Source organism: Rhinoraja longicauda, chromosome 20, assembly GCF_053455715.1.
Source record: "Rhinoraja longicauda isolate Sanriku21f chromosome 20, sRhiLon1.1, whole genome shotgun sequence".
Taxonomy (NCBI): Eukaryota; Metazoa; Chordata; class Chondrichthyes; order Rajiformes; family Arhynchobatidae; genus Rhinoraja; species Rhinoraja longicauda.
In genome coordinates this window covers 8099217-8125049 of record NC_135972.1, presented here as the reverse complement: position 1 = coordinate 8125049, position 25833 = coordinate 8099217, and the positions used below count along the sequence as shown (strand labels likewise).

Here is a 25833-nt window from a genome sequence, read left to right as displayed (position 1 = left end):
ACAAATCCTGGCAGTTTCTTGGTCATCATTACTAACACTAACATTTCATTCCAAAGTTCTTGAATTTAAATAACCCAGCTACCATAGTGGGATTCAACCTCCTGGTTCTGGATTCAACAGTCCAGGGCTGTGGGTACCAGCCTACTAACAGTCACAGTGTAGTTTATGGTCACGTGCACCGAGGTACAGTGAAAAGCTTCTGTTGTGTGCTATTCAGTCAGCAGAAAGACAAATCCATGATTACAATCGAGCCATTTACAGTGTATAGATACATGATAAGGGAATAACATTTCGTGCAAGGTAAAGCCAGCAAAGTCTGATCAAGGATAGTCCCAGGGTCACCAATGAGGTGGATAGTAGTTCAGGACTGCTGTCTGGTTGTGGTGGGATGTTTCAGTTGTCTGATGACAGCTGCGAAGAATCTGTCTCTGAATCTGGAGGTGTGCGTTTTCACACTTCTGTATCTTTTGCCCGATGGGAGAGGGGAGAAGAGGGAGTGGCCGGGGTGTGACTCGTCCTTGATTATGCTGCTGGCCTTGCCATGGCAGCGTGAAGTATAGATGGAATCGATGGTTTTTGTGATGGTCTGGATTGCGCCCACAATTCGCAGCAATTTCTTACACAGCTGCGCCCCTCATTGTACATACCGGCACCTTTGGATGTGGGATCCTCATTCTCTGCAGAGGGTTCGTTTCCAGTTGCCCCATTGACAAAACAAGGTGCTGAATAAATTCATTGTATGTGAAGTTTCCAGTGTTCTTACTTTCATACTTCTTTACCAGCTGCTGGAACTCCTCTGGTTTAACAGATATGCAGAATTTCTTCAATATAGCTGGAAGATAGAAATTTGAAGACACACACATATATATATATATATACACAGTATATAAAATTAATCAACATCAAGCTAAATAACGACAGATTTCCAGTCGTCAACTTCATTAAAACAAAATATTCTCTAATTTTTCTTTCATTTTCACATATATGTATATATATGTCTTTGTTTCTCACAAACCACCCATTTTATGCAAACATATTTTGAACATCTTTCTGATATATTTCAAACACTTTAAACGTATTTTGTCAGGCTAACTGCCAAACTATATAACTTGACTGCATTTTTATTTCTTCTTGATCTGCTCATGGGTTGTGGACACAGCTACCAATAATGGCACTCTATCCCAAACTGATCCTGAACTGAGGAAGCAGTCAGGAGAAGATCAACATTTTTTTTTAAACGACTGAAACTGGAAATCTGAAAATGAGAACCGAGAATGCTGGAAGTCCTCAGCAGGTGAGGCAAAATCTGTGGTCAGAGAAACAGTCAGCATCTTGACAAAGGGTCTCAGATCCAAAACATTGATTAGACAATAGACAATAAACAATAGGTGCAGGGGGAGGCCATTCGGCCCTTCGAGCCAGCACCGCCATTCAATGTGATCATGGCTGATCATTCTCAATCAGTACCCCGTTCCTGCCTTCTCCCCATACCCCCTGACTCCGCTATCCTTAAGAGCTCTATCTAGCTCTCTCTTGAATGCATTCAGAGAATTGGCCTCCACTGCCTTCTGAGGTAGATTGTTTTGAACACAGTCCGAAGAAGGGTCTCGACCCAAAACCACCTATCCATGTTATCCAGAGATGCTGCGCGACCTGCTGATTTACTCCGGAATTGTGTGTCCTTTTGTGTATCAAGCAGCATCGGCAGTTCCTTGTTTCTACATTAACTGTGTCTTTCATTTGAAGTGGAACATACAAATGAAGTTTTATTATTCCGATTATTGAAGGAATTTTTTTTTTGAAAAAGAGATTGACCTACCCTGAAAATCCGCAGCATCAATTTCACCTTGTTTCTCGGTGTCTTTTTCTCTGCATTCTCTTTGTATCTCCTTCCAGAATTTCTTGACATCCTTCTTCAGCCTCTGCTCAATTGCCTCACAGTTTGCGAATGGCGTTGCAGAGGCTAATCGCTGTGACAGCTCAATCGACTGCAAAACACAAAGGAAAAGATCAATGCTAGGTAATGGGGAGACTCTTAATGTGTTAGTTTTTGGTTCAGAGATATAACGTGGAAACAGGCCCTTCGGCCGAGTCCACATCGACCAGCGATCCCCGCACATTAACACTATCCTACACCCGCTAGGGACAATTTTTCAATTTATACCAAGCCAATGACCCAACAGGTCCGTACGTCTTTCGGAGTGTGGGAGGAATACGGAGATCTTGGAGAAAACCCACGCAGGTAACGGGGAGAGCGTGCAAACTCCATACTGACAGCACCCGTAGTCAGGATTGAACCCGGGTGCCTGGCTGTAAGGCAGCAGCTCTACCGCTGCGCCACTGTGCCACCGTGTTATGATGCCTTTTTAAAACAATTCCGTCACTTGGCAAATAAAAGCTGTGCCAAAGCATTTTAGGGCAGAATGTGCCAGTGGCATGGAAGCCACCACCTCCTCATGTAAACATGCTTCTGAAGCCGGTTCAAATTATTGCAGCAATAATTACAAATAAGCAACTCACAGGTCTGTTATATAAAAATCATCCAGGTAAGGTAAAATCAATATTGGATATAATCAGTACAGGCACCTGTAACGTCCTTTAATTCTGAGGCTATGACCTCTAGTCCTAGACTCTCCCACTAGTGGAAACATCCTCTCCACATCCACTCTATCCAAATCCTTTCTCTGTTCTGTACGTTTGAATGAGAGGTCTCCCCCCCCCCTCATTCTTCTAGACTCCAGCGAGTACAGGCCCAGTGCCCATCATAGGTTAACCTACTCCTTCCTGGGATCGTTCTTGTAAATTTCTTGGAAGAAGGGATTGAACAGAATCGTGAACAGTCCGTACCTTCTCATTACTCTCGGCAGATGCTGGTGTTTTACAGCTCTGTGCACTGGAAGACCTGCTCGCACTTGGCGTCTTTGCCGGTGAAGGTGTTCGGCTAGTCTTTACCTCCAGGGGCTCCTGCCCACTGAACTGCTTCAGAAACTTGTGGTATTCGAGATTCCCATAATCGTTGACTGGCAAATGGTTCCACAGGTTTTCAAACTGCAAGAAGGGTGACAATCGAACAACAAGACACTCAAATTATAGTCAACTTTGTTTCTCCCCCTCATCAAATGCAATGTGTATTTGGAGATCTGGAAGCTTGAAATTAATCAACGTTTAACTGCGTTCTCAAGCTGAAGATGTTGAATATGCAAACAAGTGCTTTTCTATGCCAATACTGTTTCCATACCTTTTGTCTTTTCTTATTAATAGCTAAAGAAACACGTATTCAACTTTCAGTTTAGTTCTACAGTACTAATCCCCATAATTTTGAAAACCAACATCTCCTCAAACTATAATTGCCAAATGAAGGTTTGCACTGCGATACAATTTTTGAGGAGATAGTGAGTATATGTGTCATTTCAGGATTGTGAGTATATGTGTCGTTTCACCTAGAGATCACTGTACAGTTCATTTTTTTGTACTAACTAATGGGACTGCACTTACAGAGAATAGCTCAGTCACCTGAGTTGTGGAAACTGAGCTCTCAAGTAAGTCCAATGTGATCATTTTGTTGAGGTGGAAATGGTTTTCTACTCTATCTGGGTCTGTCTCATTGTTATCTAAGTGCCCCACTATTCAATGCAGGGAGCGCAGTCTGCAGTACAATGCAACGTTTGATTACTCTTTGCCTGGGAAGACATGATCAACCATTGGAGTTAAAAAGCCATCTCACATTTCACTAACTAAATTAACGGTATAGAAATCAAAAGCCAAGGTGCGGAAGAAACCTTTTAATCCTCTTCGTTTTAAGTTCTTTAGTGAGAGGGTGGCCAGAGCCTCAGAATAAAAGGACGTATCTTTAGAAAGGAGATGAGGAATTTCTTTAGTCATAGGGCGGTGAATCTGTGGAATTCATTGCCATAGACCGCTGTGGAGGCCAAGTCAATGGATATTTTAAGGCAGAAATTTCCTGATTTTTGATTAGTACGGGTGTCAGGGGTAATGGGGAGAAGGCTGGAGAATGTGGTTGAGAGGGAAAGATAGATCAGCCATGATAGAATGGCGGAGTCGACCTGATGGGCTGAATGGCCTTATTCTGATCCTATCACTTATGAGCTTATGATGAATGCAAATCGTTATTCAAATATTGCAATTATTGATATTATTTTAATAAAATTGTGTAATTCAAGAATCCATAGCAAGGAATCAAAATAATGATATAATTATAATTTCCACAGAACTTACCTGCTCATCAGAGATACTCATGAAGTGCTTGGAAAATATTTCTTTGAAGTTCTTTTTGGAAATAACTTTTATATTTGCATAGTCAGTGTCTTCAAACTCTTGAGTAATAAGATAGAGACATTTGTTGACAACCTCCCGCATATGGGACATGATATCAACCACTGATAACTGCGGCGATGACTTTGGTCTTGCGGTGTGATTTTCCCTGTCTGGCACTTCCGCAGCCTGAAACACAGAATTACATTTTGTTAATAACTATACCACAGACAACACAAGTGGACCACAGCAGTGCAAGTAGGTGGTTTACTACCACATCGACAGTAATTAAGGATGGATGACAAACGCTGGAGCTGCCAGCAACATCTGAAAAATAATGACCATCAGAATTATGCTGTATGTGCGCGAGCTTGGTTTCAGCCTGATGGCAATTTAACAGCTGATTTAGACATTGGAGCCACTAGAAAAATGGACAGACAAACCCCGCCTATGAAAGAGGAAAAAAACAACAGCTGGCTAAGTTTGGCCCAGCTCGTTGTTCATTAGTGAAGGACACGGAGCACTTAAGGGGCGGCACTGTAGCGCAGCGGTAGAGTTGCTGCCTTACAGCACCAGAGACCTGGGTTCGATCCTGACTACGGGTGCTTTCGGTACGGAGTTTGTACGTTCTCCCGTGACCTGCGTGGGTTTTCTCCGGGTGCTCCGGTTTCCTCCCACATTCCAAAGACGTACAGGTTTGTAGTCTAATTGGCTAGGTGTAACTGTAAATTGTCCCTAGTGTGTATGTGTGTGGGGGGATTGCTGGTTGGTACAGACACAGTGGGCCGCAGGGCCTATTTCCGCGGTGTATCTCCAAATTAAAAACTAAACTAAACTTCTGCATGTTCCCGACATTAGGACAGGCATATGGATAGAAACGTTTCAGAAAGATATGGGCCAAACGTAGCTCAGTGGAACTAGTTCAGGTAGACAACTTGGTTGACATGGACAAATTGGGCCAAAGAGCACTTTTCCATGCTGAACGTCGCAACTTTAAACAAATCCAAAACCTTAAATATACTTCTAAATTAAAAACAAGTTCCAGGCCACACCATTAAAATGTAAAAATAGATGCTGTTTGTAGCAATGGTGCTCCTCAATAGTATTGTCAGTATTGTAAAGGCAACGTTAAGGTTACAGCACAACCCACCCAACACCAAGATGCAACTAGAGTCCAGGGCAGGAGGTAAGAGACTAGTTTGTGGCTGTAATAGTGGCTGTAATGTTTTTGTATGTTTTTCAGTTCAATTCAGTTTCAGCTTAGTTTATTGTCACGTGTACCGAGGTACAGTGAAAGTCTTAGTTGCGTGCTAACCATTCAGCGGAAAGACAATACATGATCACAATCGAGCCATTTACAGTGTATATATACATAAGGGAATGACATTTAGTGCAGGTAAAGCCAGCAAAGTCCAATCAAGGATAGTCCGAGGGTCACCACAGAGGTAGGCACTGCTCTCTGGTTGAGGTAGGATGGTTCAGTTGCTTGCAAATAATCACTTTACAATAAAAACATATACTCACCATTGTGATATCTTGTGGATACCTTTCTTATTTTTCTTCTATTTAAAATATATTGATGTATTTTATTAAAAGTAGTGAGAAGACTAACTCATCCATTCAAATACAAAAGTAAAGCTGTTATTTTTCTCATATTTAATGAGAACAGCTCTGTGACAATTAAATTGGATGAATAAATAAATCAGTTGAAATGTGCATTCTGGAATCTGGTCAGGATTTAAAACATTCTACGATTGTTTATCTCAAATGTGCACTCAGCAGAAGCGAGGAACTGCAGGTGCTGGCAGACAATAAAAAAGTGCTGGAGGAACTCGGCATGTTAGGCCTAGTAGATACTGGTAGCATAGGTGGTGAGAGCGGGTATTGAGGGGGGTTCTTCTGGGACCCCAGAACTAACGAGTCTTCCCGAGGTGTCATGGACCTAACTCCTTGAAACACCAGTGAAGGGCAGTGCCCACTTGATATTCCCAATGATATACTTGCATCTACACACAAAATGCTGGAGTAACTCAGCAGGTCAGGCAGCATCTCAGGAGAGAAGGAATGGGTGACGTTTCGGGTCGAGACCCTTCTTCAGTCTGAAGAAGGGTCTCGACCCGAAACGTCACCCATTCCTTCTCTCCTGAGATGCTGCCTGACCTGCTGAGTTACTCCAGCATTTTGTGAATAAATACCTTCGATTTGTACCAGCATCTGCAGTTATTTTCTTATACTTGCATCTACACGATCAGTTTAAAAAATAAATGTGCTTCTTAACATGCAGGTAGCTGATTATTGCATATGGAGTTTGATATTGTCCTCAGCATAAGTTTGTATGATCGGTCGGTTTTGGGCTTGGTTTTCTTGGTTAAGCGCTTTAGTTTAGTTTAGAGATACAGCGTGGAAACAGGCCCTTCGGCCCATCGAGTCCGCAACGACCAGCGATCCCCGCACACTAACACTATCTTACACACAATAGGGACAATTTACATTTATACCAAGCCAATTAACCTACAAACCTGCATGTCTTTGGAGTGTGGGAGGAAACCGAAGATCTCGGAGAAAACCCCCGCAGTCACGAGGAGAACGTACAAACCCCGTTCAGACGGCACCCGTAGTAGGGATTGACCCGGGTCTCTGGCGCTGCAAGTGCTGTAAGGCAGCAACTCTACCTGGGCTACCTGAGGACTCCTTGGGCTACTCACCATGCCGCCAAGGAATCCTCAACGGTGACTCCAATCCCAATAACGAACTATAGCATCAGGTCAAACAGGGGCAAGGATACCTCCTCTTCACTATCTTCCATTCATTTCTCCTGTGCCATTTATATCGCTCAGTCCCCTTTCCCATGTCTCTCAGTCTGAAGAAGGGTCTCGACCCGAAACATCACCTATTCCTTTTCTCCAGAGATGCTGCCTGATCCGCTGAGTTACTCCATCCTTTTGTGTCTGTCTATGAGGCGAATAATGCTGACCTTGTAAACAGTGCAGGTCTGCAGGAAGTCAAGCCAGTCCACCATGTGGTCAGTGTCTGATTTCAATTTGCTGAGGAGGTAGCTGAACTCCCGGTCCGTCATTCTGAAGCATACATTATTGAGCACCTGGCGGAAGGCCAAGGAGTTGATCTTTCCACTTCCTTCTCTATCAAACGATTTGAAACCCTGGAGAAACAAAACACAAAAACGATCAAAGATTAATGCCGCACACAAAATATTAATAAACTGTCTTCAGGTTTTGGCTTTACCATTTTGAAGGCTTCTTCGTCAATGGGATTTCTTGCATAAGGCCAAATACGTGTGTCAGGGGTTATGGAGAGAAGGCAGGAGAATGGGGTTAGGAGGGAGAGATAGATCAGCCATGATTGAATAGAATGAGTAGACTTGTTGGGTCGAATGGTCTAATTCTGCTCCTACCGCTTATGAAAAGTGAAGGTGTCCTTACTAAAATTGAAATGTATTAAAATACAGGATTTGGAGCAGGTAATTTAGTTTTTTGAAACCTTTTTAGCAAAGTACAGGAAAAACTATGATTAGAATAACCTGTCTCAGCAGCATGTGCTTTCATAGTTCTGTTGATTATGTTATGGAGATGAATAGGATCTTACAATAACAATGATTTAGTTTAGAGTGCATGCGTGTGAAATTTTGTAGAGACTGGAAGAATCACGTATGTGTGGCTGCCTCTCACTTCTCATAGAGCCATAGAGTGATACAGCGTGGAAACAGATCCTTCAGCCCAACTTGCCCACACCGGCCAACATGTCCCAGCTACACTAGTCCCACCTGCACGCTTTTTTCCATATCCCTCCAAACCTGTCCTATCCATGTTTCTTGAATGTTTGGATAATACCTGCCTCAACTACCTCCTTTGGCAGCTTGTTCCACCCTTTGTGTGAAAAAGTTATTCCTCAGATTCCTATTACATCTTTTCCCCTTCACCTTAAACCTATGTCCTCTGGTCCTCGATTCACCTACTCTGGGCAAGAGACTGTGCATCTACCCGATCTATTCCTCTCATGATTTTATACACCTCTATAAGATCACCCCTCATCCTCCTGCACTCCAAGGAATAGAGCCCCAGCCTGCTCAACCTCTGCCCATAGCTCAGACTAGTCCCGGCAACATCCTCATAAATCTTCTCTGTACCCTTTCCAGCTTGACACTTGTTCAAGCTTCTAGTCATTTAGAAAACCAGGGAGGTGAGAGGTGTGGTGTTTGCTGTTTCTCTACAGAAGAAAAAGCAAAAGGAAATTATCAAGAAATAATAATTTCTTGGGGCAGATCATGCTGATGGCTAGATGGCCGTTCTGCAGAAACTATTGTGCGTGCTAATGCCTTTTGCACTTCCTCTTCTGCGAGTAAGTTGAGTACACACTGGAGATTAGATGCATACCATTTGAGTACACACTGGGGATTAGATGCATACCATGAGATTAGATGGCATACCATCAATACCATTGAGGGAGTCATCAACCCTCACAGAATAGTGATGGTCAGAATTGTTTTTGTGGATGTTAATTAATAGCTATGTTTTAATTAAATTGCATCAGTTACATATGGGTGTAGACAATATTTATGCTTTGTAATGATATGTCAATCATTTAGAAATGTTTCAGCCTGAAGTAGGGTCCCGATCTGAAACATCACCCATCCTTTTTCTCCAGAGATGCTGCCTGATCCGCTGAGTTGCTCCAGCACTTTGTGTCCATCTTCAGTAGAAACCAGCATCTGCAGTTCCTTTCTACGCTAAACATTGTTAATTATTTGCGCAACTAAATTCATGAGGATAGCTACTGTAAGGAAGGGTCAGCGATGTGTGTTGGTGTTAATGTACACGGTTAGGACCACCTGAACCATACCTTATTTACAATATAGCTATCCTGATGCTGTAATGTTGACCAATGACGCTAATATTTAACAAAGGCACTCACCTTAAACAATGCCGCATAGGATTTGACGACCATTCCCTTTAGTTTAGCGATCGTTTTCTCTTGAGAAGAGACATCAGAGTTTTCACGTGGAATGAATGCAAGCTTCAACCCATTCTTTGTCTTGTCTTCAACACCCTCAATGGCTCGCAAGAAATGAGAGTATGAAAACTTGTTGTTGTGCAATGGGATTTCCAACCTGAGTCGGGGTGATGGAAATATGGAGGATGAGATGGCGGAGAGGTGAAAGAGAAATTTCAAAACAAGTTCAGTGGTAATTCAGCACAAGGGTTAGTAAATATAGATTTCAAAAGATGTTTCCAACTTTACAGAGGTTCAATTAACCTACGTGCCTGCAGGTCTTTGGGACGTGAGAAGAAACTGGAGCACCTGGGGAAAACCCACAGGGACACGGGGAGAGTGTGAAAACTCACGTGGTCACACATTCTCCCTGTGTGAATGTGTGAGAATCACACTCCACACAGACAGCACCCGAGATCATACCTGGGTCTTTGGCGCAGTAAGGCAGCAGCACTACCAGCTGCGCCATGTGGCTTCCTACAATGAAACCTCTTCAATAATGAAATATCTGTGAAGACGGGCTCTCCAGTTAGGTTTTCCTAATTCACAAACAGTAATATGCTAAAGATCTAAAGGGGCGATCATCTTATAGAGGTATATAAAATCATGAGAGGAATAGATAGATGTGCTGGGTAGATGCATCTGGGTAGATGCACTTGTTCTTGCCCAGAGTAGGTGAATCGAGGACCATAGGACATAGGTTTAAGATGAAAGGGAAAAGATTTTATACGAATCTGAGGGGTAACGTTTTCATACAAAGGGTGGTGGGTGTATGTAACAAACTGCCAGAGGAGGTAGTGGAGGCTGGGACTATCCCAATGTTTAAGGAACAGTTAGACGGTACATGGGTAGGACAGGTTTGGAGAGATAAGGGAGAAACGCCAGCAGGTGGGACTAATGTAGTTGGAACATGTTGGCCGGTGTGGGCAAGTTGGGCCGAAGAGCCTGTTTCCACGCTCTATGACTCCATCTGCCTTATGCAAGAGTTGCATTAGGTCGTTTTCAGCCGCGTTATGTCCATACCTGAGCAGGAGGTGCCTGAGCTGATCTTGTCCCAGTTGGTAGTTGTAGTCCTTCAGCACACTCTGAAAATCGCTGATCGTAATGGAGCCATCATTACATTTGTCAAGTTTAGAAAAGATCTCAATGAAGCCTTTGTGGTGATCCCTGAACTTCGCTCTTGGAGGTCAAATTGAAACAAAAAATTGGGTTAATAATCACAATCACGCTCCATATTATTAATTTTGTCGGTAGTAATACAGTTAATAATATGTTTCCATTGTTAGTTAAATAGTACTGAAATAAAAGTACCAACATGTTATGATCCATAAATGATAAAGAAGGCAATGTACCACCATTAAGTGAACGAGCCCATTTGCACCACCCATTTTCTAGCCTTATGAGCTTAACAACCTATGAAGCAGAAACCAAAGTATCCACCTAGTCTTGAGCCTGGGAGCTGTTCACAGCCATATCTTGCTTCTCATTCAATTTTCCTTTTGAACTATATATCATTTGATAGTGATCTAAAATCTAATAATCACCTCAATAATTGGTTATCGACAGCTTTCTGAGATGGAGGATGTGAAAGATTTTCAATTTTCTGAGAAAATATTTTTTTCCACATCTCTATCCTAAATCCTTACCTGTAAGACTACTCCAACCCCAGTAAACTTGGTATCCAAAGGAGAGGGCTTCATATGTTTGTCCTTTCAATCTTTTGTTTAGTTTAGTTTAGAATAGAGATACAACGTGGAAACAGGCCCATCGGCCCAGCAAGTCCGCGCCGACCAGCGATCCCGCCCATTAACCCTTCCCTGCACACACTAGAGACAATTTTACATCTATACCAAACCATTGTACGTCTTTGGAGTGTGGGAAGAAACCGAAGATCTCAGAGAAAACCAATGCAGGTCACGGGGAGAACGTACAAACTCCGTACAGACAAGCACCCATAGTCAGGATCGAACCCGGGTCTCTGGCGCTGTAAGGCAGCAACTCTACCGCCATGCCATCGTGCTGCCCTAGCTTCTATCATTTTCCTAAATTCCAGTGAGCACAGGAATAACCTGGTTCAATTTCTCCTCATTCAACAAACCCTTGATCCTAGATTCAATCAGACACTGTCTCCTGGGTGAGTGAAAAAACTATTACAAACAGAACCAAAAGGTCTAGATGTATTCTCAATAATTCCATGTAAAACTGCAGCAGGTTAGGTCAGGTGAAAGTAAAAGTATTAAATAAAATTCAATTCCACAGAAGTACGAGGTTATGCATTCAGGGAGGGACAAGTACATGGTTACCAGATACCTGAGGTGGTAGAGCAGGTTTACAAAGTGCTGGACTAACTTGGTAGGTCAGGCAGCATCTCTGGAGAACATGGATAGGTGGTGTTTTGGGTTGGGACTATTCTACTGATCATGTTCTCCAGAGATACTGTCTGACCCGCTGAGTTACTCCAGTACTTCTTTGTGTCTTTTAAAAAAATACAAGTGATTAAAAGATTCCAAAGATGTACAGGTTTATAGGTTAATTGGCTTTGTAAAATTGTAAATTGTCCCTAAAGTGTGTAGGATATTGTTAGCGTGCGGGGATCGCTGGTTGGCGTGGACTTGGTGGGCCGAAGGGCCTGTTTCCGCGTTGTATCTTTAAACTAATGTACAACTAAGAGTCAGACAGTAATTTCCTTCTGATTCAGACTAAGAATAATGGGGTTGGATGGGGTACTAGAGGCAGTAACCCAGAACATATTCACAAAGTCCCTGAATAAACATTTAATGTGACAAAATCAACAAAACTAGTCTTTAAACTGAAACGTTCTATTTTGAATGGGTGAATGGCTTCCTTCTGCAGCATAAACTTTGAGGTTTTGAACATAATGTGAGGAGATCAATAAATGCTAACTTTGGCAACAGTACCTATATCTCGTGAATGAATGAAAAAGAAAATTGCTCTTTCAAACCATCATTTAGATATAAATAGCAACTTGATGATTTGAACTCTTGTTGTATGGAGCCACAGTTAATTACAGTGAATGCACAGGCTTCACACCCAGAGTTGGACATGCACATTTGAAACATAATCCCACTATACTTTGAGATTCCTTTTAGACACCTTCTGAAAAGATTCTGAATTATACATTTAAATGATCTCCATTTTAAAGAAGGTTCATTGATATTTGATCTTCGAAAAAATAGTGCATTAAAATTTGTTTTCAACGGATTAAACTGAAAGCAGAAGTGTGATAAGGAAATAAGAGTTTCTCTAACAATCAGTCAACCTTCAATGGCAACCTAGCTCACAACAATCTAAAACCCTCCCTGATCCAGATATACTGCCTACTCCAACACCATCAAATTTACAATACCATCCTCCATACTCTAACCGACAGTTAACTTCTCTTTCTCCGTCTGCCTCCATTCAAACATTCACTCTACCATTTCTTTCAGTTCATTTTGATACTTACCGTATTTCTTATTTCAGTTTAATTTATTTCAATTTCAGTTTAGTTCATTGTTATGTGTACTGAGGTACAGTGAAAAGCTTATGTTGCGCGCTAATTTAATGCGAGCTGTCTTTTACGACCTACCTACTTAAATATCTGCATCCTCACACTCCATATGTACCAACTCTTTACTTTCACTGGAAGACCCCTTCTCTGTCTCTCCCCCCAAGACAACTAACAAAGTCTGCTGCCCCCCCCCACCCCTCCAAATCCTCCCTTTGTTTCTGTTTTCTAGTTTTTCCTCTTATTCTCTACAGCATTGATGATCCACTGCACATTTTCAAATGGGATTTTTGACAAGAGATTCTCTTCAACGACACGAGAAATCATTTAGCAGCAACTGGATGTAGAAATAGCAGTGCTGCTGGCAGGTCAAGGCAGGGAGGGAAGAAACCTATACTGGTTTAATCCACCAGCATCTCCCTCTGTTCAGAGATACCACGTAACTCAAGTCTGAAGAAGGGTCTCGACCCGAAATGTCACTGATGCCTTTTCTCCAGAGATGCTGCCTGCTGCTGAGGTATTCCAGCATTTTGTGTCTATCGCTTAACTTGCTGTTTCCAGCATTTCCTGATTTCATGTTAGATTTCCAACCGCAGCAACATTTTGTTTTCTTTTTGTTTTAAAGCCTGTTCACTTATCTGCACAATCTTGGAGATAGTTTTGCCCAGAGTGGCAATGATGGGCATTATACAACCAAGCAGACTGACATACCACATGCAATAACGCACAGCTTGGAGTTTCCTTTGTAACTCATTGTAACTTCTTTAATTAGAAACATTCTACTTACTTGAGTTGTTTTCTTAACTCATAAATATCAAATTTGCCTGTGTGAACTTTCTGTTTTTGCGTGCTGTCTGCGTGGACCGCATGTTGTTCACTCGACTCGTCCATCAAGTTGATTTTGGCCTCTGGAGCAATTTGTTTTTTGTCTGTCTGAAAGTGTGATCCAAACCTACTCCTTAGCTTCTGGAGGAACTCAAAGTAAGTCATTTGCCCTTTATTATCTGGATCATACCTGCAGGGAACAAAATAACATGCAAAAGGAAATTTAAATAAGCCTATGGGGGAAAAAAACCCCAGAAAGAGTGCTTTTCATCCCCCTCCCCAGATATTTGGTCTCCAAATTTGAGGAAGGATATTCTTGCTATTGAGGGCGTGCAGCGTAGGTTTACTAGGTTAATTCCCGGAATGGCGGGACTGTCATATGTTGAAAAACTGGAGCGACTAGGGTTGTATACACTGGAATTTAGAAGGATGAGAGGGGATCTTATCGAAACGTATAAGATTATTAAGGGGTTGGACACGTTAGAGGCAGGAAACATGTTCCCAATGTTGGGGGAGTCCAGAACAAGGGGGCCACAGTTTAAGAATAAGGGGTAGGCCATTTAGAACGGAGATGAGGAAAAACTTTTTCAGTCAGAGAGTTGTGAATCTGTGGAATTCTCTGCCTCAGAAGGCAGTGGAGGCCAATCCTCTGAATACATTCAAGAGAGACCTAGATATAGCTCTTAAGGATAGCGGAGTCAGGGGGTATGGGGAGAAGGCAGGAACGGGGTACTGATTGAGAATGATCAGCCATGATCACATTGAATGGCGGTGCTGGCTCGAAGGGCCAAATGGCCTCCTCCTGCACCTATTGTCTATTGTCTATATCCCAAATGTTCTCTCGTCAGTGTAGTCTTCTTTGATGTTTGGTCACTGCTTCAAAGTACGACACACAGTTACACACAATACGTTTCCCCAAACAGTAGTAAAGATCCAAAGATTTTTTTTTGTTGTGATTTTGATTGTGGGATAAATATTGGTAAGCACAATGTGGATAAACTTCCTACTCACAATTGACTCCTGGTATTAGTGCATCCACCCGGGAGAGAAGAAAAAGCTTCAATTTAATACCCGAGAGGAAGTACCTCCAATGTCCGAGATGTCCCTCTCAACGGAATTAGATTTCAATCTCAAGGGTTTGCAATAAGGCACAAATTCTACCAAATCTGCAACAGTTGTCCACTGCCCTAATGCTTCTCTATTTGTTGTGTGCTCTGTGATTCACTAATAAAAGACAGGAGCGCCAATTGTTCTGTGGATCAGATGTAGGTATTGACTACTCGATCTGAAGAATGAAACTTTGAGGATGAATATCTGTAGAAATCCTTTCTCTTGGTTCCCAAAACATTAGGGGACAAAAATGCTCATGTTGTTTTGACATTTCTTTCTGGATCTTCTGCTGAAGGTGCCCTGCACAGGCAAGACATCATGAACGATTCCTCACCGTTCCATTTTTCCTTTGCCCAGTGGTATGTCAAGTAAAATATTTTTGTGTTTACATTTTGTCACTTGATTTATAGTGCAGTGCAGTAACTGAGTTAACATGATAAATGAATCTCCTGCCAATCCCTTTAAAGTGTGTTGGCCCTGTTGGACCTTAACGTTGCTTAAAGTGTGGATAAATTATGAACCAAAGTTACATAATGAGCCAATTAATCACAATCATTGCGGCAAAATCTCAGCCACGATATAATTTAACTTTAGGAGAGGGAAGATAGATACAAAAAGCTGGAGTAACTCAGCAAGTCAGGCAGCATCTCTGGAGTGAAGGAATGGGTGACGTATCGGGTCGAGACCCTTCTTCAGACTAGTCAGGGGAATGGGAAATGAGAGATATAGGCGATGAAATACAAGTAACTGTGTGCTGGCAAAAAAATTGAAACATTCTTATGGATGCTGTGCAAGCTCACACAAAACACAGATTGAAGAAAAGACAAGCATCATTTTAAGACAATGCTTATAAAATGTATTTTTGTGCAAAAATAGTCTTGTAACTTTATGTGTTTTGGTAGGTACTTGTATGTAATTTTGATTCATGCTCACTTTAACAACCCTTTAACCTTTTAACCTGACTAATGGAAAGGATTAGGGGGCTATTCTCTAATCCAAGGGCAGAACTGGATCTAATTACATATCCAATTACAAATCCAATCTAATTACATATAGTGCACAATCTTTGTTGCTGCTTCCTTGAAATTTGAACTAAAACACTTTGAAGCCGGAGTAGAGAGACCTTTACTCTCTTATTCTTTGGTTACTCATGCGACACTTGATCTGGAAATAATTACTACTGATACTGCAGCATATCTGATATTACACTGCTTTGCACCCAAGATTATGATTTCAAACTTATCATTATACAGCTAAGTTCATTTGAATCCATATTTTAGTATGATTAGTTAATAGTACTACAGAAAATTTGGCGTCCATCCCCCGACATGAAACATCACCTATCCATGCTCTCCAGAGATGCTGCCTGACCCATGGAGTTACTCCAGCAATCTGTGAAATGTCACCTATCCATGCTCTCCAGAGATGCTGCCTGACCCACGGAGTTACTCCAGCATGTTGTCTTATTTTGTAAACCAGCATCTGCAGTTCCCTGTGTCTACATTATGTTTTAACAAGAAATTATCAATTGGGTAACACCTTTAATATAAAGAAAACATTCCAAGATAATAATCATGGAGGTATAAGGAGGAGCCACTCTTCCCATGCGTCCTGACTAGAAGATTAACTTTATGGAATGTCATTGGCTCTGAGGCGTAACGTTTTCACACAAAGGGTGGTGGGTGCATGAAACGAGCTGTCAGAGGAGGTAGTTGTAGAGGTTGGGACCATCCCAACGTTTAAGAAACAGTTACACAGGTACTTGGATAGGACAGGTTTGGAGGGATATGGGCCAAACGTGGGCAGGTGGGACTAGTGTAGCTGGGACATGTCGGTCGGTGTGGGCAAGTTGGGCCGAAGGGCCTGCTTCCATTCTCTATGACTCTATGCTTGCGTGAGATGGGGAGCAGGTGAGAAAATAAGTTATAAAACGGGTATTCCTGTGCACAAAGACAAGACAATTGCAGGCACAAACATTCATGGGGCCAAAAATCAGAATTCCGTGACCCAAATATGATTTAAGATTAATTAGTTGCAAGGCGGGAAATAATATCAGCAGGCTCAGGAAAGTCTGGAACACCTCTGGACTCCAGGCTAATCTTTGTCCAGCATTTGACTTGCTAGAATTGATATCATAACCTAGTGCTTAGAGAGAGGAGAGGGATTGGTAGTGGGAACAAGAGAATTATCAAAGAACTTTCTCCTTATAACATCGTACACAACAAAGGAAATGGACATGGATGTCAAGTGAGGGACAATCTGGGCTACATTGCAGTTCTCTTACAGTTGAATAACTTTTAAGCATACACTCTCTCCAGCTTAGACACAATGAAAGACCATTTCATCACGATACAACTCCAGTTACCAAGGTTCCATTTCAGAAGACAAGAGGTGACAATGAAGACGAATGAAATGTTATTACCAGGACCAAAATGTTTCAAATTGCTTGGGTGAAATTGGCCAACAGGGCCGGCATAAGAGATCCCTTACGTCCTTCTTGTGCACAATGAGGTTACCTTCAGAATCAATCCGATGAAAGCCCTGGAAAAAATAACACGCGGTTAAATCCATATCCAGCTCCATTACTTGAACTGCACCAAGTGTGCCGAAGAATATTTTTAATTGCAAAGTTTTGAAAACATTTTGTTCTAATTACATTTAACACACTGCCCGGCTACATGAATTAATATTCAGCGTTATGCAAAACGTTTGGGCAGGAGATTGAACAATCAAAAATATTGTTTAAAACTAATGGAATTTGCTGTTTGGGCTCAAAATAGAGGATTTTGGCCACGTTATTAAAACCAATATAATTTATCATTGAGAATGTTTCAAGAGACCCTAACTTAGTGAAACAGAGATAACAGTGAAGAATGTAAAAAAAAGATGTGAGACCAGGAAGTTATAATCTCCTAACCAATTACAGATAGAAAACAATGAGCCAAAATAAATTATTGGAGCATCACGTTGCTTCTGAATTTTATTCTCACCTTGATCATCTCGTGCCACTTTGTCTTGGCTTTGTGAGCTAGGTATTCATGAACCTGTTCGCACAGCTGGAAAGTGTTATCTGCATCATCTCTCGAGCTGCGAATAAATGAAAGTGATCCTTCGAAAAACACTCTTGCTCTCTCGATCACAGGTGCAAGAAAATCTTCCCCCCCCCCCCCACCCCACCAGCATGCTCCTCCCCCCCCCCCCCCAAGTTCGAACCGACATACTGAATAATAAATTAAAGTTCAAGAGAAAAGTGTTGGCGGGACAGGAGGAGCAAAAGCAAGGGTGGCTTTGTCATGAGTATCGCGGATGAGGAAGGAGAGGAGCATGGAAGACATACGCTCACGCATGGAGATCAGCAACAACCTCCCACACCAAAATTACTCTGTAACGGCAACACAGTGGCACAGCGGTAGAGTTGCTGCCTTGCAGCGCCAGAGACCCGAGTTCGATCCTGACTACCGTGCTGTCTGTACTGAGTTTGTACGTTCTGCGTGGGTTTTCTCCGGCTTTCTCCCACATTCCAAAGGCGTGCAGGTTTGTAGTTTAATTGGCTTCAGTAAATTGTCCTTAATGTGTAAGATAGAACTAGTTTGCGGATGATCATTGATTGACACAGACTCAGTGGACCGAAGGGCCTGTTTCCATGCTGTATCACTAAACTAAACTCAATAACTTGGTTTTATATAGTGTATATTATATATAACGATGCTTCAAAGAAATATAATGAAGAAAACTATTCAGGAACAATAGTCAAATGGAAAACAGTTCATTCATAAATTTGGAGTGGGCATAGATTAGACCTGAAGGAGAAAACTGCAAAACCGCTCTTACATGATCAGATCATTTTGTCAATGATCACTTTGATAGGAATAAAGAAATTTTTTAAATGAAGAAGTATCTAAGGCAGAGAGAGTATGGGAAGAATTGGAAAAAAGACAAAGAGAGCTTATCTTGCTCGTTCACCTACTCGTCCCTCATCCCCAATGAGTCTCTGGCTTTCTTCTTGCTGGTTTTATCTTTAAATTCTTCATATCTTTTCCTAATGTCTCATTAAGATGATGTTTTATATTTTCAGTCTCTAGCATGTATTAAAAAAATTGTTGGGTTTATTAGCTCAGCCCTGAAGAAAGGCCTGTGTAGAGTGGCTGTGAAGAGGATGTTTCCACTAGTGGGAAAGTCTACGACCAGAGGTCAGGGCCTCAAAATAAAAAGATGTACCTTTAGGAAGGAGATGAGGAGAAATCTCTTTAGTCAGTAGGTGGCGAACCTGGGGAATTCATGGCACAGAAGGGCCAAGTCATTGGATGTTTTTACGGCAGAGATCACAATGTCATAAGAGATAGTAGAATTAGGCCATTTGGCCCATCAAATCTACTCTGCCATTCAATCATGGCTGATCTATCTCTCCCTCCTAACTCCATTCCCCTGACTTCTCCCCATAACCTCAGACACCTGTACTAATCAAGAATCTATCTATCTCGGCCTTTAAAATATCCACTGATGGCCTCCACTGCCTTCTGTGGCACACAGATTCACCACCCTATGACTAAATTAATTTCTCATCTCCTTCCTAAAAGAATGCCCTTTAATTCTGAGGCTACGACCTCTAGTCGTAGACTCTCCCACTAGTGGAAACATCATCTCCACATCCACTCTATCCAAGCCTTTCCCTATTCTGTACGTTTCAATGATGTCCCCCCTCATTCTTCTAAACTCCAGCAAGTACAGGCCCAGTGCCGACAAACGCTCATCATAGGTTAACCTACTCATTCCTGGGATCATTTTTGTAAACCTCCTCTGGACCCTCTCCAGAGCCAACACATTCTTTCTCAGATATGGTGCCTAAAATTGCTCAGAATAGTCCAAATGCAGCTATACCAGTGCCTTATAGAGCCTCAACATTACATCCCTGCTTATGTATACAAGTCTCTTGAAATACATGCTAGCATTGAGTTTGCTTTCTTTACTACCAATTTGACTTGCAGATTAACTTTTTGGGAATCCTGCACCAGCACTCCCAAGTCCCTTTGCACCTCCGATTTCAGGATTCTCTCCCCATTTAGAAAATAGTCTACACCTTTTATTCTTACTACCATAGATTGATAGATTCTTGATTAGTACCGGTGTGTCAAGGGTTTTGGGAGAAGGCAGGAGAATGCGTTTTGAAAGGGAAAGATAGATAGATCAGCCTTGATTGAATGGCGGAGTAGACATGATGGGCCGAAAGGCCTAATTCTGTTCCTAGAGCTTATGAACCTATGAAGATTTTGCCCTGCTTCTTACTGACATTTGTCAAACCAACCTTTTTTAGTTTCTGGTCACAGATTTGTATATTTTAAGAACTTTTTTCATTCCATTGATATTCAAAGATGACATTTTCACTTTGGAACGAGCTGGTACACTGAACAGTAATGAACCAATATAATAACAAAACAAGTTTTAAAAAGCAAAGGGATGCACTAACCTGTAAGCCGCTTTATTCCAGAAGAGGCCCAGCTTGGTCTCAATGACCCTAATTATCCTAAGGAATTCCAAATAGGATAGTTTTGAATCAGGTTGAAGTCCCAACATCTCCAGAAACCGATGATACTCCGTCATCATGATTGTAAGTGGGCAGTTGTCAAGCAGGGTACGAAAGTCGTACATCGTAATTAATCCATCGCGGTTACGGTCCAGTTGATCAAACAAAGTACGTAGATCCTTGCAAAGAAGAAAAATTACATCGATAATTAAATTAATCATCGATAATCCGGAGCATGATTATAAAATATTGTTCACTCAGTAAAAGAAATACAAACTTAACTGTTCACAGAAACCACATCAGGTTTGCTACTCCCGCAGGATGGGGGAAGTTAGGAGAACTTCCAGTGTGTCTGCGGGTGACGCGAGTGTTGCCAGGACGTTTACGAGGATGTTGCCAGGGCTAGAAGCTCTGAGCTATAGGGAGAGGTTGAGTAGGCTGGGACTCTATTCCTTGGAGTGCAGGAGGATGAGGGGTGATCTTATAGAGGTGTACAAAATCATGAGGGGAATAGATCGGGTAGATGCACAGAATGTCTTGCCCAGATTAGCTGAATCGAGGACCAGAGGACACAGGTTTAAGGTGAAGGGGAAATCATTTAATAGGAATCTGAGGTGTACCTTTTTCACACAAAGGGTGGTGGGTGCATGGAACAAGCTGCCAGATGAGGTAGTTGAGGCAGGGACCATCCCAACGTTTAAGAAACAGACAGGTACATGGATAGGACAGGTTTGGAGGATAAGGGCCAAACGCAGGCAGGTGAGACTAGTGTAGCTGAGACATGTATCACTCTACGACTCAATGATGCCTGTGGGAAGTGCATCCAGTTGTAGCGTGAAGGAACTGGAGCTGCAGCTGGACGACCTCATGGACATCCGGGAGAATGAAAGTGTCATGTGGGAGTTATAGTGAGGTGGTCGGACCTAATGTGCAGGCAGAACATGGACGGGTGACCACCGGGAAAGGGAAAGGGAGTGGGCAATGAGTGCTGGAATCCCATGTGCTCATTCCCCTCAAAAACATCAGATGTTTTTGGAGTGGGGGGGGGGGGGGGGGGGAGAACGTTCAGAGGAGAGCAGCACCAATAGTCTGGTTCCATGCAGGATTCTGAGGAACATTTAAAAGATATTTGGACAAGTACATGGCTAGAAAATTTTAGAGGGGTATGGACCAAAACTTGAGAGGTAAAGAGACTTTGTCGGCACTTTTGTGGTGACTCTTTAAGTGTACTTTGTATGCAAAAACAATGAATCTCATGGACCTAGGTACAAGTGACAATAAAGTAGTATCATCATCAGTATCATCAAATGGGACTTGCTCGGATGGGGCATATTGGCTTTCATGGACGGGTTGGTCCGAAGGACCTATTTCAATACTATATGACTCTGTGACATATTCTCTCAGCACGAACAAAAACTGCAACATTTCCTCAGAGTAGCTGGAGATTGCCTTACCAAAGATGAATGTTTCACTTTTTCCAAGATGATATGGAAACAATCATCTGCAATCGTGCGTTTCATTTTCCAGTCAGGGCCTTCATTGGGACATTGCTTTATTGGAATTGCTGGATTTGCAGACCTGTAATCTGTAATCCAGATGAATACATTTAAAATTAAAATGTTAAGTGTTTCCTGTGAGAAACAGGTGCAGGAATAGGTAATCCAGCCATTGAGGCTGGTCACCACTTATCAAGATCATGGTTGAAATTCCAGCTCAGCACCATTTTACAAAAGTATCTCTAAAGTTTTGATTCCTTAAATGGCCACCAATTAATCCATCGTTGTTTTCCTCAGAAGAATGGTCCCGACCTGAATCGTCACCTGTCCATGTTCTCCAGGAATGCTACCTGACCAGCTTAGTTACTCCAGCACTTTGTGGGTTGTTTCTCCACCTATCATGCCAAGTTTTGTCCTGTCCCCATCTATCTTCCAGCTTTATTCCCCCCCCCCTCCTCCTCCCCACCACCACAATCAGTTTGAAGAAGGGTCCATGATCTCCAGAGATGTTGCCTGACCCGCTGAGTTACTTCAGCAGGTCGTGTCTTTTTTTCTCTTCATTTAAGTCCTGAACGCTCTACCCCTTACTGGGCCCACATTTGGAACCTGCTCTATCAATAGGAAACATCTTCTCTACCTGGTAATCCCCATTTCTCCCTTCTTTCAGTTCAAGATTTTCCTCTTCCTTTTTCTGAGAGCCTGCACTGAAAAAATAAACAGATGACCTGCTCTTGGACATATCCCAAACCACCATCTTTGGCAAGCTATTAAAGGAGTAAATAAAACAGGTGCCCAAGGAGCCTCACTCAGTCACTAAGGTGACCTCTCTAAGATAGACTCAAAGTGCTGGAGTAACTCGGCGGCTCAGGCAGCATCTCTGGAGAAAGAGGATGGGTGACGTTCCGGGTTGGGTCCCTTCTTCAGACCCTTCAGATCTTCAGAAGTTCCAATTTCTTTGGAGGAACACGCAAATACCATTGGCAATCTTCAAAGGCGTAATGACTCTCAGCCACTCCAACCAAAGGTGCTGGCACTTAAGAGGAGGCTGCTGCTCTACAAAAGCATGGGATCGACAACCAGGAGCATATTGGGTGTAAGAAAATAACTGCAGATGCTGGTACAAATCGAAGGTATTTATTTACAAAATGCTGGAGTAACTCAGCAGGTCAGGCAGCATCTCAGGAGAGAAGGAATGGGTGACGTTTCGGGTCGAGACCCTTCTTCAGACTGATGTCAGGGGGGCGGGACAAAGGAAGGATATAGGTGGAGACAGGAAGATAGAGGGAGATCTGGGAAGGGGGAGGGGGGAGGAGCATATTGTTGCCCCCCAGGCAGGAGACTACTGCAACTCAGGCACAGATCGCCTGGATGGATTCGAGTCTGGAGCCAGAGGCTTCTTAGGCCCCCTCGGTCATGGCTGACTATGGATGATGCAATCTAGTTGGCTGCTTGCTCCACACTTCAACTAGAGCAGCGTCGCTTGTGGCTGAAGAGACTAATGCGGGAGTGACAGTCTCTGTCGCAAAGGTCACATTTGTGTGTGGACTCAGGTCTGTTGAAGTTGCTGCGCTCCTTTCTGCGTGCCCGCTTGTCCGCTGCTGCATTCATCAGTTTCTCTTCCCCCATTTTGAGATGTTGGTTCAGGGTACCTCTCCACCTTGTACGGTCAGCTGCAAGGCTCTCCCAGGACTCCACATCGATGTCGAGTGCCTTCAAATCTCTCTTCCAAACATCCTTGTACCGTAGCTGGGGGTGGCTGATGGTTCTCCTCCCAGATGTCAGCTCTCCATAGAGGATGTCTTTTGGGATACGGCCATCCTCCATGCGGTGGACATGGCCCAGCCACTGCAGCCTGCGCTGCCTGAGTAGAGTGTACATACTCGGAAGGCCAGCGCGGGACAGAATCTCGGCGTTGGACGCTCTGTCTTGCCAGGATATACCCAGGATACGGCGGATGCTTCTAAGGTGGAAGGTGTTGAGTCTTCTCTCCAGTCTGGCATATGTAGTCCATGTCTCACTGCCGCACAGCAGCATGCTGTTGACACAGGCGTTGTAGACTGTTATCTTTGTCTTCACTGTCAGCTTTGGATTGGTCCACCTAGAGCCAGAGGCAGGCACTCGGCAATCTGGGTCACAACCGATGGACCAGTGGGATTGTATAGCTGGGAAGTGCTGACTCTGCCAGAGATCAGAATTGTTTTTCTTCTACCACCGGATCACTAGAGGTGCCTCTAGCTTCCTCAAAATGCTCTGCGTTAACGTAAGATAATGCGGCTGCCTGTGGAATCCACCAACCGCAGACCTGCCCCAAGCTGCCCATCACGGCCATCTGCATTTGTTACCATTAAAAGAGAGTAACATTTCATCAACCCTACTCCACTTATAAAAAAAAGGGCACTGCAGAGAAGTAACAGCATCAATAAACCAAGACAATAGACAATAGGTGCAGGAGTAGGCCATTCGTCCCTTCGAGCCAGCACCGCCATTTAATGTGATCATGGCTGATCATTCTCAATCAGTACCCCGTTCCTGCCTTCTCCCCATACCCCCTGACTCCGCTATCCTTAAGAGCTTTATCTAGTTCTCTCTTGAACGCATTCAGAGAATTGGCCTCCACTGCCTTCTGAGGCAGAGAATTCCACAGATTTACAACTCTCTGACTGAAAAGGTTTTTCCTCATCTCCGTTCTAAATGGCCTACCCCTTATTCTTAAACTGTGGCCCCTGGTTCTGGACTCCCCCAACATTGGGAACATGTTTCCTGCCTCTAACGTGTCCAACCCCTTAATAATCTTATATGTTTCGATAAGATCCCCTCTCATCCTTCTAAATTCCAGTGTAAACAAGCCTAGCCGCTCCAGTCTTTCAACATATGACAGTCCCGCCATTCCGAAAGACAATCACTAAGGGTCATCAAGAGTGATCAGTTGATACTATATTTGCAGGTTTCCTTTGATTTACAGTAATTGCCAGAGATAACAGACAATAAAGTGAAATGGAAAGAGGAGCGAAGTTTGCACCTCAAGAATAAACAAAGAAAAGTTCTGAGAAGATAATAGCGATAACAATAACATGACCAAATGATTTAAATTTCATAAGTTCATAAGTGGTCAGAGCAGAACTAGGCCATTTGGCCCATCAGGTCTACTCCGCCATTCAATCATGGCTGATCTATCTCTCCCTCTCAACCCCATTCTCCTGCCTTCTCCCCATAACCACTGACACCCGCACTGATCAAGCACCCGTACTAATTTCCCGACATCAGATTGTGTAGATTCTTGTGTGTTCATGTAATCTCGTTTTCACTTCAACAAATATACTTTGAACAGCAATAATCTCCCAACGAATTAGCAATATTTTGGTTACCTTTGAAACGTTCAGAGAAGTCATAGAAGTTTAAGTCTTGATTCTTGAATCCCAGTATATTGGCAAGAATGTTAAACTGGAGTTCATCCATGGTCATGCCACAATCTAGCAGCACCTAATAAAAATACCAGTGAGTCAATGATATGTTGTCAATTAGATAATATTATCTCAAACAATAAGATATTTGAACTGAAATTCTAATGCGTATGGAAAAGCAAGCCAACATTGAGCTGCACATTGGATCGGAGGGAATTTTTAAATGAAGCTGAGGAGACAAATTTCCTCGTGCATCATGTGCAACGAGTCTTGTGAATAAAGCAGCATGAATCCTTGGTCTGCAGCCTGATCCTGCATTAAAAAAATATTTTCCAAAGGCTGCCTTTTCACCCACAATGGCAGGAGTAGCTCTCCAGGAGCAGTAACAAGGATGCTGGTCTACCAAAGAAGGACACAAAGTGCTGGAGTAGCTAAGCGGGTCAGGCAGCATTTCTGAAGAACATGGGTGGCTGACCATGGATGGATGGATGGATGACCATGGATGGATGACCCTTTGGGATCAGTCTGAAGAAGGGTCCCGACCTGAAACGCCACCCATTCATGTTCTCTCAAAATCTTATATGATTCAATCGTGGCCCCTTTTCAATCTAGTAAATCCCAGTGCTGACAAACCCAGCCTGTCCAAATTTTCCTCATCGAGACAACCTTCCCATTCTAGGTTTTAGTCTATTA

At 42.8% G+C, this 25833-nt stretch overlaps 1 protein-coding gene across 1 annotated transcript in view; it reads right to left on the bottom strand.

Moving 5' to 3' along the window:
• Window positions 1–25833, bottom strand: part of efcab6 (EF-hand calcium binding domain 6) — a 61481-nt gene that overhangs the window by 4157 nt on the left and 31491 nt on the right. Inside the window, exons 17-29 of the mRNA XM_078416503.1 lie at window positions 25105–25219; window positions 21698–21828; window positions 20187–20422; window positions 17713–17809; window positions 17145–17263; window positions 13575–13802; window positions 10303–10458; window positions 9202–9397; window positions 7247–7432; window positions 4237–4461; window positions 2848–3048; window positions 1820–1988; window positions 648–832 (exon numbers count right to left, since the gene is read on the bottom strand). Coding sequence (XP_078272629.1) covers window positions 648–832; window positions 1820–1988; window positions 2848–3048; window positions 4237–4461; window positions 7247–7432; window positions 9202–9397; window positions 10303–10458; window positions 13575–13802; window positions 17145–17263; window positions 17713–17809; window positions 20187–20422; window positions 21698–21828; window positions 25105–25219 — 2244 coding nt within the window. The remainder of the gene's footprint in view (window positions 1–647; window positions 833–1819; window positions 1989–2847; window positions 3049–4236; window positions 4462–7246; window positions 7433–9201; window positions 9398–10302; window positions 10459–13574; window positions 13803–17144; window positions 17264–17712; window positions 17810–20186; window positions 20423–21697; window positions 21829–25104; window positions 25220–25833) is intronic.